The sequence below is a fragment of the Sturnira hondurensis genome, unplaced genomic scaffold (assembly GCF_014824575.4).
Source record: "Sturnira hondurensis isolate 20B ecotype Veracruz unplaced genomic scaffold, ASM1482457v3 Scaffold0019428, whole genome shotgun sequence".
NCBI classification, from domain to species: domain Eukaryota; kingdom Metazoa; phylum Chordata; class Mammalia; order Chiroptera; family Phyllostomidae; genus Sturnira; species Sturnira hondurensis.
Genome location: NW_028092059.1, coordinates 4,755,101 through 4,768,275, shown reverse-complemented (window position 1 = coordinate 4,768,275; position 13,175 = coordinate 4,755,101). Strand labels below are relative to the sequence as shown.

The following is a 13,175-nucleotide window of genomic DNA, read 5'->3' as shown; positions in this document are numbered from 1 at the left end:
ATTTATGCTTATTTCATCCTCTTTAATTTAGGGATGAATAAAGTGGGGTCTCGGTGGTTGCCAAGGTCAAAGAAAAGCAGAAAAACAGGAATCTGAATGAGAGGCTCCAAAATTTTAGTTCAAAATATTATACCACATTCAAAATATTTATCTCAAAACTGATCATAATTTTAAAGCTTGTAGCTGATATCCCAAAACAAACCTGAGAATCTTTCAAGACTTTATTTTTACATGAAAAATTTTAAACACTGAAGAAAGATATTTTAAATTCCAACAAATAAATAGATATGGAGATTCACTCCAATGTTTCCTTTTAATGCATGCTAGAACAATGAAACCTTAAAGGCCTTGTAAAAGAACCATGGTATTTGAATGTTCTACATATTTCCTAGCACTCTTTAGTCCTATTTTCTTTGGGTGAATCACTCAGAATAGTATCTCACATTATTGATAATTTACCAACAAATTTAAAAATATCCCCCAAGAATTAAACATGTATTTTTAACTGTTTTACATACTACACACTACATTTTTAAAAATAAGACTTCACAATAGGTTAAAAACTAACATATACAGGGGTGGGCAAAAGTAGGCTTACAGTTGTGATACAAATAAATAATATGATAATTAATAAATAATATTACAAGAATAAATTCTGTTTCATGTACTCACAATTGTAAACCTACTTTTGCCCACCCCATATAGGTAAGATTTATGAACCAGCTATGTATTTATTATGTGGCATATTACTTTATTCAGTATACACTTATTTATACATTTTTAAAAATTTGCAGAGTTTTAGAAACTTTCCAATATCTCATAACTTGCCCATGCCCATTTCTCTTGAAATAATGCCTTGGAACAAGCTTGATTTATCATGTATAAAGATTTGAACACTAACATATTTGTTCCTAATAATCAAGGTCTCATTTCTATAAAATATAAACTGTAAACTTAGTAATCCTAACCAGAAAAAAAAAATCCAACCTCGAAACTTTAATAAGCTTATTTTTATTAAAATACATAAAGACAATTCATTTTTAAAATCTTTTAAAAGCCAACTCCTCCCTACATGGGTCCTTCTAATAATTACCTTATTGCTTTATATTTATTTTCTTCAGCAACATTAGAGAATAAAATGATTCCAAATGTGACTATAGCTACTAAGAAAATGGTCAACCAAGGGGGGAAAAAAGAGCTTTTATCTAGTCCAAAAGAATGATATTGAAAAGATTCAGAATTCAGGCATGAAGAGCATATATCAAGTCAGAAAATTTCTAAATCTATTTCTATGGAACAGTGTAAATTACTGTGAGGAAGATGCCTCATGTAGATTTCAAAGAGTATTTAAACACAAACAACATATTGAGCCACTAGTGCTTAAATTCTTTAACTCGACAGCACAATGGCTGCATATCCATCATACAGATTCTGCCCTATAAAAGAGTATTTATGCTATCATGGGTTTTATGTACTATTATTTTTCCAAATCTATGGTGTATTTTCATTCATGCTTATATCTAAATCCATATATGTGTGTAGAATTTCTTTTGTTATGAGAATGATTCTTCTTTTCTTCTGGCTTGTTATTTCTTTACCAATTTTATTTAGTGCTACCATACTACCTCAAACTTCAGGCTACTTTTGTGTCCTATATCCATCACACATGTATTTCGGACACCAATCATGATCCTAGCACCCACTCCTATCTCCTTTAGGTTTTAATTACTTTACTTGTGGACTTAACCCTCTCAAGTGAGATTGTTCTGCTTCTTCAAACAATTCTAAACATCTTTTCATAATACAAATCTCTCCTTCATATTTAGTCAAAATTCCTTCCTTCTAACTTGCCTTTCATCCACGACCAAGTTTACTCACAAATGCCTTCTGTGTTCCTGATCCTATCGTACTTTTCTCTTCATATTACAATAAATCACCTCACCTTGACCAGTGTGCCTCAGTTGGCTGGGAGTCCTCCCACAAAGCAAAAGGTCACCGGTTGGATTCCAGGAAAGGGCACGTGCCTGGGTTGCAGGTTTGGCCCCCCACCTCTGCAGTTGGGGCACCTACACAAGGTAACCAATTAAGGTTTCTCTCTCACATTTTGTTTCTCACCTTCTCTTTCTCCCTCCCTTCCCCTCTCTAAAAATAAATAAAGTCTTTTAAAAAAAAAGATAAATAACCTTCCCAACCTCCTGCCAAGCCATTTTTCCCTATTATTAGGACCTATATTTTCCAGCATATCTTTCCTAAATGAAAAAATCTGAACTCTTCAAAATTACAATCAAATTTTGTTTTGGCACCTTGTGTATGCTTAATTCATCCAGCTAATCCAGAAGAGAAAAGAGCTCAGTCAGGGCAGGCCCATGTTCTCCCTTGGGATCAGGTTTCCCTTGATTCTGTACCTAAGACATATTCTCTATTGTAGATTAAATAATGAGTATATTTTTCAGTGCACATTTTCTTTTGCAAATATTTACTTATTCATCATCTTCTCTACTCAGGAGAACCAGTTATACAGAATAAGAGACTACTGAAGTGGGTCAGTATTTTTTAGGAGTTTACTCACCACTGATCATTGAATTAATTAATAGATCATAATAAAAAATTCAAATGAAACAGAATATAAAAATAAATAAAAGTGCTCTACACACAGTAAGAGTTAGTTCATGAAACTTCTGATACGTACATGAGGGAGGACCCAAAGAAAACTGGAATTATCTTCTGGAGGGCAGGCCCCTTGTGGTACAGGCTTCCCCCTCTAGGTGAGTTCTCTAGGAACCCATCTGTGTCAGTGTACTAGTTGGCATTGTTGTGAGAGGCTGTGTTCAACTTCAGAGAATTTTTTTGAAGACTCTTTCAACGGGTTTGCCCATTTCATGATGGGTGATTTACAAGTGCACCTGCCTATACCATGCTGAGTGTTCATCGGTTTTTTACCAAAAAAAAAAAAAAGGCATGACCCACATGCCCCACCCTCCCTGTTCACCTGATCTCTACCCCAGCAACAATTTTTGTTTGTTTCCCCAGATGAAAAAAGTCCTCAAAGGGAAATGTTTTTGCCAATCTGGAAGAGGTGAAGCAAAAACAGCAGAAGCACTAAAATGCATCAAAACTGACAAGTTCAAAAACTGTTTTGAGCAGTGGAAAAACTGTCTTGATGGGTGTACTGCATCAAATGGAGAGTAATTACAAGATGCCTTAAGTTTAAACATGTTAAGAATACACAATTTTTTAGAAATAGATTCCATTGGTTTTGTGCATCACCTTCGTACATATTTATGTATACAGGAATTGAGTCATGATGCAATGTGTGTTTCTTATTAAGGGTTATGGTCAAAAAAGTTGAAAGTCACTGAATTTCAAGACCTCTAAGATGCCTTCTAAATCTACATGATTCAAACTGTACTAAAAAACTTAGTCTAGCCCTGGCCAGTGTAGCTCAGTGAATTAAGCGCGGGCCTGTGAACCAAAGGATCTCAGTTCGATTCCCAGTCAGGGGCCATGCCTGAGTCACAGGCCAGTTCCCAGCGGGGAACGCACAAGAGGCAACTAGACATTGATATTTCTTTCCCCGCTCCTTCCCTCCCCCTCTAAAGATAAATTAAAAAATCTAAACAAAAAAAAAACAGTCTAAGAATCAGAGACATCATTTTAAAAAATGCAAAGAAATTATTTCTTCTTAATAAAACAGTTACTAAATGCTAACCTTAAAATTAAAGAATCATAAAGCTTTTAGACTAGAAAAAGTTCTGAGATCATCTAATAAGAGTTTATCGCTTTAATGCATTAAAAAATCTCAGACTCCGAAATATAAAAAATAAATTTCACTTCATTCAATAAATGTTTGCTGAGCACCTATTGTGTGCTAGGATCTAGGATTGGGTCACTGAAAAAAAAGATGTCTTCAAAGAGTTCACAGTCCAACATGTAGATAGGCAAGTATACATTGGCAATAGTTACTGGCATCAAGGTAATTTACAAAGTCTAAGAAAACAGAAAGCAACTAAATCAATCTGGGTTGAGTGACAGAAAAAAATGTTTCTAAAGAAGTGATACTTCTCAGTCTTAAAAACAATTAAAAACAAGGAGCTAGCTATGTTATGGAGGAAGAAATAACATGTACAAAGTACCATTTTGATATACAATAAAAGATGGTACATTCAAGAACAGCAAGTCAAGTGTGTATAGCTGGAATATAGGACTCATGCTGAGGAAGAGTCACAACAGAATACTTAGCACTTTTGTGACATTCAATATTCAAACCACTCTCTGAAATAGGCACTATTAATATCCCCATTCTGTAGATAACAAAACAAGCATACAAAGTGAAGCGATTTGCCCAAGGTTAAGTTGAGAAGCCAGGATGTAAAACGTGTAAACCGATGAAGTCTAACCCCAGAACTTGTACTCTTAGCCACTATCCCAAGAGGTTAGAGAAAACAGGCAGGTACCAAATGATAATAGAGTTTTTATGCCATTCTAAGACTTTAGATTTTAAGCTAAAGGTGACTCACAGTCAGTGAAAGGTTTTAAGCAAGAGTGACATATTCAGATTTATTTTTTAATGAGGTCAAAATAACAGACAGCAATGTAGATGGACTGGAAGAGGAAGTACTACAAGGAACTATCTAGTCCTAGCTAGAAATGTACAATAACTCAGGTAAGAAAAATGACATTGGACTAGATACTGGCCATGCTGGCACCTAAACCCAAGGCTAATGACCACCACATTCCTGTCCATTATCCATAAGAACCTCCCAATTATTTCCCTTAAGCCACCATTCTAACAGTGTAAGAAATCCAACCTCAGAGACAACACATTCTCTTTAAGTCCCTTTATTAAACAAAACCTGATCATTAGATGTATTAGGTATATGAAAGTGACTAACAGCTGGAGAATGAATGGAAGTCAATCGCTCTCTATAGCAGTTTTCTTACCTTCTTGACTTCTCCTTCCTTTACACACTATTCCTGGAACTTTCATGTTCAATAGTCAATTTCAAATCAATGTTCTGTCTAGACATGACTATTATAATCCAACAGAATTAAATTTACCACAGGGGAAGTCTAATGTGGTCACAGCTGTGGCAATAAATATACTCTCTGGTCTGGTCAAATTTTGTTTTAAACAGTGACAATGAATGGATATTAACAAGAGGTAGACTTTTTGAAAGCAGCAAAGAGTTAAAGAAAACCAGAACATTAAAAAAGGAATAAGAGCAATCTAAAGTTGGACAAAGCCATTCGATTCCAAGACAGTAACACTACTCCAAAATGTGCGTGTGGTATTCCAGAAACCAAGAAATGAAAGAACAGTGGAAAAGATTACCTGCTCAATTCTCAAGCATTCTAAATTCAATCTGTTTTCATTTAAACCATGGGTGAGCCCTCTTGAGCCACCCTTAATGCAAGTAATGAGTGGGTTCCATAACCAAGTAGCCTACAGTACAGAAAAGTACAGAAGGAACAGAGAAGGAAGAGAGTAAACAAAGAAGGGAGGAAAGTAGCATGGGAAATATTAATATAATGGAAGAAATAATGAGTTATAGAATATAGAATATCAGTGATCCAAATATCAAGCTCTGCCAACTTCACCTAACTTACTGTGTGAGGGGCACCATGACAAATGGCAACATAGGAGAGCATGAAAAGAGAAATTTAAATCACAGATTTACAAGACACCAAAGATGAGAAATAAGCATATTTACAAAAATAAAAAAGCAACAAAGCAGTTTTAGAGTCTATGGGACAATCTAGAGATTATTAAAATCTCATTTGGTTTAGTTATACTTTACTTCTCAGGAAACAGTGAATCTGTTGGTATCAAATATACACATGAGAAATATGTCACAAAGACATTATGAGGCTTATTTGCATACTTTTTGTGGGAGTGACTTCAGAATTTTTCCTCTCACCATTTCAATGCTACTTATTTTAAGAGTTTCACTGTAATTCTTATTGTGGCTAGATGAGTTAACTTCCTTAAAACCAGACTTCAAAACAAAGTAAGCACTTTTTAATTACAGTCAAATTTTAACCTTAAAAAGGACAAGGGTCTACAATAGATCACAGAATATTATTTAGTCCAGCCTAAATAAGCCTAATGGTAACCAAAACTCTGCTAATGATTCTCAAGAAAATTAAAATGCAAAGAAATTATTTTTGCATTTTAAATTATTTTTGCATTTTGCATGTAATTAAGAAATAATTTTAAAAGTTTCTTGAATTTAAAATTAGCTAGACAAAAAAATACCCTTTTTAAAAATATGAATTTACATCTTGAATCATTCAGGAAACATGTAATAGAGGACACATTTCTTCAATATGAAACTTACAAAACTCATATACATATACACATTGCCCAGGCAGTGATTTCAGTAAGAATAAAAGAAAATATCCTTAAAGACGATCATTATGACAAACTACTGGATCAAAAGCAAATATAAGTAAACTCTATACCTTCACCAATCATTCATTATATCCATAAATGCACAATCTTCATGAGCATTCCATCATAACAAATGACTGGAGAGAGTGTATTCATTACAGCAAATTTTTTTAAATAAAGTATAATAGGATGAAATAATGTATATATACCTATAGTCTGTTTCTCTAATTTTAAAAGATAGTAAAAAGATGAAAACTCTTAATACAAGGTCACCTGGAGATCACCAATACCATGTACTTATAAAATTTAGATAACCTGGGAGGGGAAGCAGAGCCCCTTTACTAACATACTAATGCTTTTAAAAATTAAAAGTTTAAAGTAAGGCTTCTCAACCTCAACACTACTGATACTTTGAGTCAGATAATAATTTGTTGTGGAAGGCTATGTGGTGTATTATAGGATAATTAGCAGCATCCTTCCTCTATACCCACTAGATGCCAGTAGCACACCCTCCCCACCTCCTCTATAGCTGGGACAACCAAAAAAGTCTCCAAATGTGCTCTGGGACAGAGGTGCTGGGGAGGGATGCAAAGGTCACCCAAGCTTGAAAACTGCTGGCTTCTCATAAATAAACTTTAAAAAAAAAATTTTAATGAATGGGGGAGTTGATTATTTTCTTTCTCTTCTGCTCTTGATGTTCCAATCCATTATATTTTAATTTGATCACACACTACATTTAAGAGATTCTGCCTTTCAGAAAACAAAGCATTTAATATCTATCACTTGTTAGCTAAAGTTCTGAAGAGTCCCAGAAGATTCACTACACTACCAATTCCCCCTCCAACCACATATACTTATCACAGAAATAGACACAGTATTGTCTAGCTGGACTGAAGACATACACATATTACTTTATTTCCATTTCTTATTTCATCAAATATATGAATCAGACTGCTCCAGCTCCCACAGAATCCAAAGTAATTCTCAACTTACTCAGTGCAGCTCAAATAGTACCACAACAGTTACATCACGTTAGGCTGGATAAAACTAAGAACTAGAGTAAGTATTAAATTCATCCTCATATTTTAACTAATTGTGGGAAAAGGTACTAATTAACCACAATGCTTTAAAAACAAAAACAGACTAAGTAGGTTTCTGTGTGAAACAATATCTGAGGACTAAAACAAGAATGAAAAACAAAATCAAAATCAAAGCAAACTTGTAGACATTTCTAGATGACGGCAAAACACAAGAACATTTCCCCTGGAATGAGAGGAGGAAATTATACACTTGGCCATATCCTACAGGAATAGTCTGTACATTAAGTCTCCAGCATGCATACCACATAATGGAAACTGAAAAATAAAAATCCATGTAATACTAAAGAAAACAGTAAGCATCTATCCTAAACACCTGAAATGAAACTGTTCTTTACTACTACTCTCCATTTGATTTAAAATGTTCAAATATCCATAAACAAAAAACTGGAAACATGAAAAAAAATTACTTCTCATAAAAATAGCCATCCTTGTGCCAGATTACAAATTACATTAAAAAATCAATTAGGAAAATAAACATAATAATCCTTTTGTGGAGTGCATCTGATTCACAACAAAAACCCTTTAAAAAAGCAGACATTTTAAGTTCTAAAAACCCCCACCTATAAATATGGATTAAAGTATTTAAGATTACTTCAATTATTCTCAATAGAATTATATTTTAGTTCAATTAGAGATGTTTATTTTTAAAACTATGTAAAATATTTAATATTAGTTTAATGTAAGTAGAATATCTGTATGCTCTATAGCAACAAATTATTTTATTACAAAATTTTAGCTATTAACCTCCTGGCCCAGTGAAAATAATCCTACAACAAACTAACACTCAATTCTTTTTTACTCCCAAACCAAGCAGAGAAAGCTGTAAGATTATAAGATCTGTAGTGGCAGCCTGCTTTTCCAGAAGTAATACCTTAAGACTGCTTAAGAATAACCTCCTTCACCAATGAGTGTGACTCAGGTGAGCTTGGGAGGGAATATTGTCTACAATTCTTTGGTCAGTGGCCATGATGCCCCTCCTCCTCAAGGGCAGGAGATCAGAGAGAGGGATTTGAACAAGAGGAGTTCACTAACCAGAACATATAGGGGCAGAGGAGAAGGAGTACAACCAGAAAAATAAAAACCTCATGATTAAGTCATGTCACAAAAGAGGTTTAATGTTATCAAGGTATTCATTCATTTCACAGACACCATTGTTTATCTTCCTTCCCAAACCGTGCACAAAAAGAACTGTCAGCCTGCCTTAAGCATGTACCTTCTTCCATTTAAACAGACACGATTCTTTTAATCTCTGGCAATGATCGCCATTTCACAACACATTCAGCCCACCCAGAACTGATCAATACCACTACAGACATAGGACTAGACTTTATCCATTTATTAACCACAAGGAAACGGACCATTCAGCAAAATTCTTTACATTACAAAGGATTCTATTAAAAAAGGGGGTGGGGGAGGACGGACTGATGGACACACACACCACAGAGGTACACAAAGAAAAGACTACCACCCTCTAATTTCCCTGTGGCAAATGAGATAAAGACATGGCCATGAAAACTGTCAATCCCCCCCCCCATTCCATTATTCTATCTCACAACCTAGTAACTGAATATTTAATTTTATGATAAATAGATCCACTGCGACTTTAAAATTGTTCATCTTTTGAACTCTCCTGTTATGTACATTTGCACACCTTTGAGCTAGATGCTGTATTCATTTACATAATTTCAAATACAAAAGATTGGATAGTTTTCCAACCACTGGTTGCAACCATAAAACGTTTTCACTAAATCAAAATTTCAAATACAAAAGGGCCAGATTATTCTTCCAATCTTGGGCTAAAACCAATTTTATGAAATAGTGTATTTGACAGCATGAATAATTTCACATGGGCTATTCTAACCCCAAAATAATGCTTGAATACAACGCATTTAAAATAGGTATTCCGTAGGTAAGCAAAATCTATGCCAGAAAAGAGCACATAAATGGTGGTTGAAAGCCAGTAACATTACCAACAGACAGCGGCATACCTCTTCTGCACTGGATTATAGTTAATGCTCCAACAGCAACAACTACAACTATTTTTAACATTGCTGGACACTGAAAGTTGAAGAAAATGTGAGAGACCCAGATGAAATTGCTGATTACGATCCATTGTTTCTCACGGTCAAAATTAAGTAGCAACTGACTTGATCTCTGACGTTACAGTCAGAGTACTGCTGAAGCACTAATTAAAAGACGATTTAAAAAAAAAAAACAACCTTATTTTGGAGGATGCCACACTAGATGACATGTCGGGATACGCCTTTCAGGTCTCAAACCTTTGCATAAATTGTCACTTGTGGTATTTGCGGCTTAATTGCAACCCAACCGGCGCTGTCATCCAGTGTTATGGCCACAAAACCATGACTTTCTCACTTCCACAACAACATAGCAGGCACTCTTATCAGTTACCAGCCTAAGTCAAAACGAGAAAAATTCATGGAGGTTTCCAGATCACAGTCAGACCCTGGGGGTGGCAGCCCAGGGGCTCGGGTTGGGGGGGCTGGGAACTCCCCAGGCTCCACCGGAGCTCGCCGACCCAACAACAACCGCGGCCGCCAGCAGCGGCACTAGCCGCTGCAGCCCCGCCGCGCCGCGCTCCAGGCACCTACCTGAAGAACAAGAGATAAGAAAGACGGCAAACGCCAACTTCGCAGCAGCTCCCATTTTCCCGAGGCGCCGGGGAAGCCGTAGGAAGTTCTCGCTAGATATCCAGTTCCCTGGATGTTCCTCGGAGACAAACCTCCTGGTGTAAAATCAACCGTCATAAAACATATTCGGAAGCCCCGACCAAAAAACGTTCACGGGGTTAAAAAAAAAAAGAGAAAAAGAAAAAAGGAAAAACAAAAAGAGCACAACAATAAAAAGAAATGCACCACGGGGGAAAAACCGCCACACACACGCACAACACACTAAACCAAACAACGAAAAGCCAACAACAACAAAAGCAGGCTTAAATCACTGTCAAAATCACTGTCAGCTCCGCTCGCCTCTCGGGTCTCTCAGAACAAAACGCCAAGCTGAGGCGACGAGGAGGCGGCGGCGCCGGCGCCCGCTGCCGCCTGGACAGTCCGGGAACCGAGCTGGGTCCGACGTCCGGACCGACCTTCAGCCCGGACACCCAAAGTCTGCGGACCACTGGTAGCAGAGCTCGCGGCAGCGGCGGGCAGGGAGGCAGCGGCGCGGAGAAGGAGCGACGGGCAGCGGCGACAGCGGCAGTGCAGGAGACAGCCAAGTTCTGGTCCAGGCTCTGGCTCCGGCTCCGGACTCCGAGCTCGGCCGCGTTTTCGGTCCCCTGGCCTCCACCGGCCCCGCCCCCTAAACTTCCGGTTCCGGTCCGAGGCTAGAAAGCAGGCACCGTGGAGAAACGCTTCGCAGCGGCGACGGTAGCGACGGTGGCGGCGGCTGTGGGGCGCAACGCGCGTGCCGAGCCCGGAGCTCCAGGAGATTGTCGAGCTAGCGAGGCGGGAGCAGTGGAGGGGTAGAGAGAGAGGGCGGGGCCGGCTGGAGAGCGAGGAGGCGGGGCGGATGGAGGCTGGTCGGCGCGAGGCCGAGGCGTCCGGCCTGCTGGGCCTTCGGTGCTACGGGGTTCCAGCGGGCGGGTGGATGTGGTTCGCGAGCCGCAATACCTGGTTTTTTGAATCGCTCTACTGGCCTCTCTGGAGCTCACGCCCGAATGGCCAGGGGAATCCAAGAAGAAGAGGCCCTTAAGGCGGGGTGGATGGCTGGTGACTCCTCCGGGGGGTGTCTGCGGCGCCCTATATTTCCTCTGGGGGGACGCCTCGTCCGCTCTAAGACTTCGGACGCCGGGAAGCCGCGGGTGGGAGCTGACCCGCTGCGCCTACCGAGCTGCCGAAGCTTGGTGCGCAAGAGCTGGTGTGTCTGTGCCACCAATCTTAGCGATGCATCCCACCCCTGTGGCTTCTGCTTAAGTGTTTTGTCATTCGGCTTGAAAGAAAAGAAAGAGAAAAAAGTAAAAGCGAGAAGCAAAACCTATCCTCCCCGTCAGGGTATCCACGTCAGTCTTTACAATGTGCAATTTGAATCCATTCCCACCTTCCTTTTAATACACCAATCATTGTGTTGAGAACTGTTCTGAACGTAATAGGTTTGCAAATACCTGCAGATTTTGATCGATATATTTAATGATCATAAAATTGTTTACTTCTTTTAAATCTTAGGGCCTGTTTTTATCCCTTAATCTTAGTTGATTGCTTAGAAGGTGCTGTTCTAAGTATGAAGTTGGATCCAAAATGTAAAAGTAGTATTACCTCCTACCTCAAGGAGATCACAGTATTTGCTGTACTAGATGTGACTACCGAATGCAAACTAAAGACAGTATTAAAGATACTGGCTTTGTCATTTACCACTCTAGCAACCTCCGTGAAAGTAGGGATCTTATCTGATTATCATATACAATGACAGCTGAGTAAATAATTGTATAAATGGCTAGGGGATAACTGCCTTTTTCTTAAATCCAATATTCTCCCTTGAATGCTACCAATTTCTGTTGTTTTATTAATAAAAACAATAAAGCAACTATATTCTGTGGCTAATTCATGTTTTACTTGTGGCTTACCAATTCCCACATTTTTCCCACAAAGCCAAGCTTTGTCCCTTGTATTTACAGTGTTTTATTTTTCTCTTCCTCCAAATTACTCTGTTAAATTCATTCTGTAATTATCTGCCCATTTCTACTTGTCAGGGTTATTAGCAATCACTGTGGCACTTTAAACTCTTTCCAAGACTTCCAATTCTCAAGTCACGGTATTCAGAATGTGACTGATACTGTGCCACAGTTAAAAATCCAAAGTTGATCTTCAAAGTATTTAAAAGATCTCATGTAGTTCTCTGGACTTCATGAGCTGTTCAACGGAATAAATATACATCTTCCATTGGCTGGTCGAATTAAGAGATGCCACTAACATTTCTGGAATGAACGAGTATATTTTATTTAGAACAACCTTTGTTTCATCCAGGAATTTGACGTCGGTTATACCCTTGATCAGGCCCCACTGTTGTCTTATCTCTGCATCACTTCACTGTTTTTGAATTGTGAAACTAGAGCAAGTGGAATAACTGGAATAACCAGCAATAGAACTAAAACTTGAAAACATTCCTTGCCTTCCCAAAATTACCTAGTATAAGAATGTAAGGGAAGATGAAAATTCTTTTTCCGTAGTGTGAAAGAGGAGCAACGAGTCAAAGTCTTCACTGTAATATTCTTTTCTAATAAAAAGTTAAAATAACCCCATGGGAAATATTACTAGCATCCATTAGCAGTAGTGCCTGTGTTCCTAAATTTGTGTTCACTCTGCCCTCAGCAGTTTTTTAAATCCTCACCTGAGGACATTTTTTCATTGCTGTTAGAAGAGAAACAACAAGGGGAGAGAAAAACGATCAGCTGCTTCCTGTACATTCCCAGACCAGGTATTGAACCTGCAACCTGGGTATGCGCCCTGACCAGGAGTCAAATCCCCAACCTTAAGGTTATGAAAGGAAGCTCCAACCAAGTAAGCCACACCTACCAGGACTGCTCTGCATTTTTAAAAATTCAAAATAATTTAACCTATTCAGACATGAGAGTGCCCTGACTGGTGTAGCACAGTGGATCTGGGGATCATCCCACGAACTGAAAGACTGCCAGTTCAATTTCCTGTCAGGGCACATGCCCGGGGTACAGG

General features: G+C 38.3%; 1 protein-coding gene across 2 annotated transcripts in view; it reads right to left on the bottom strand.

Moving 5' to 3' along the window:
* ACVR2A (activin A receptor type 2A) overlaps positions 1–10,920 on the bottom strand; it is a 92,473-nt gene extending 81,553 nt beyond the window's left edge. Inside the window, exon 1 of one of the 2 annotated variants that reach the window (XM_037027794.1) lies at positions 10,104–10,920. In XM_037027794.1, the coding sequence (XP_036883689.1) occupies positions 10,104–10,158 (55 nt within the window). In that variant the 5' untranslated portion in view covers positions 10,159–10,920. The remainder of the gene's footprint in view (positions 1–10,103) is intronic. The other variant, XM_037027795.1, reaches the window with a different exon arrangement.
* Between the last annotated feature and the right edge of the window lie 2,255 nt (positions 10,921–13,175).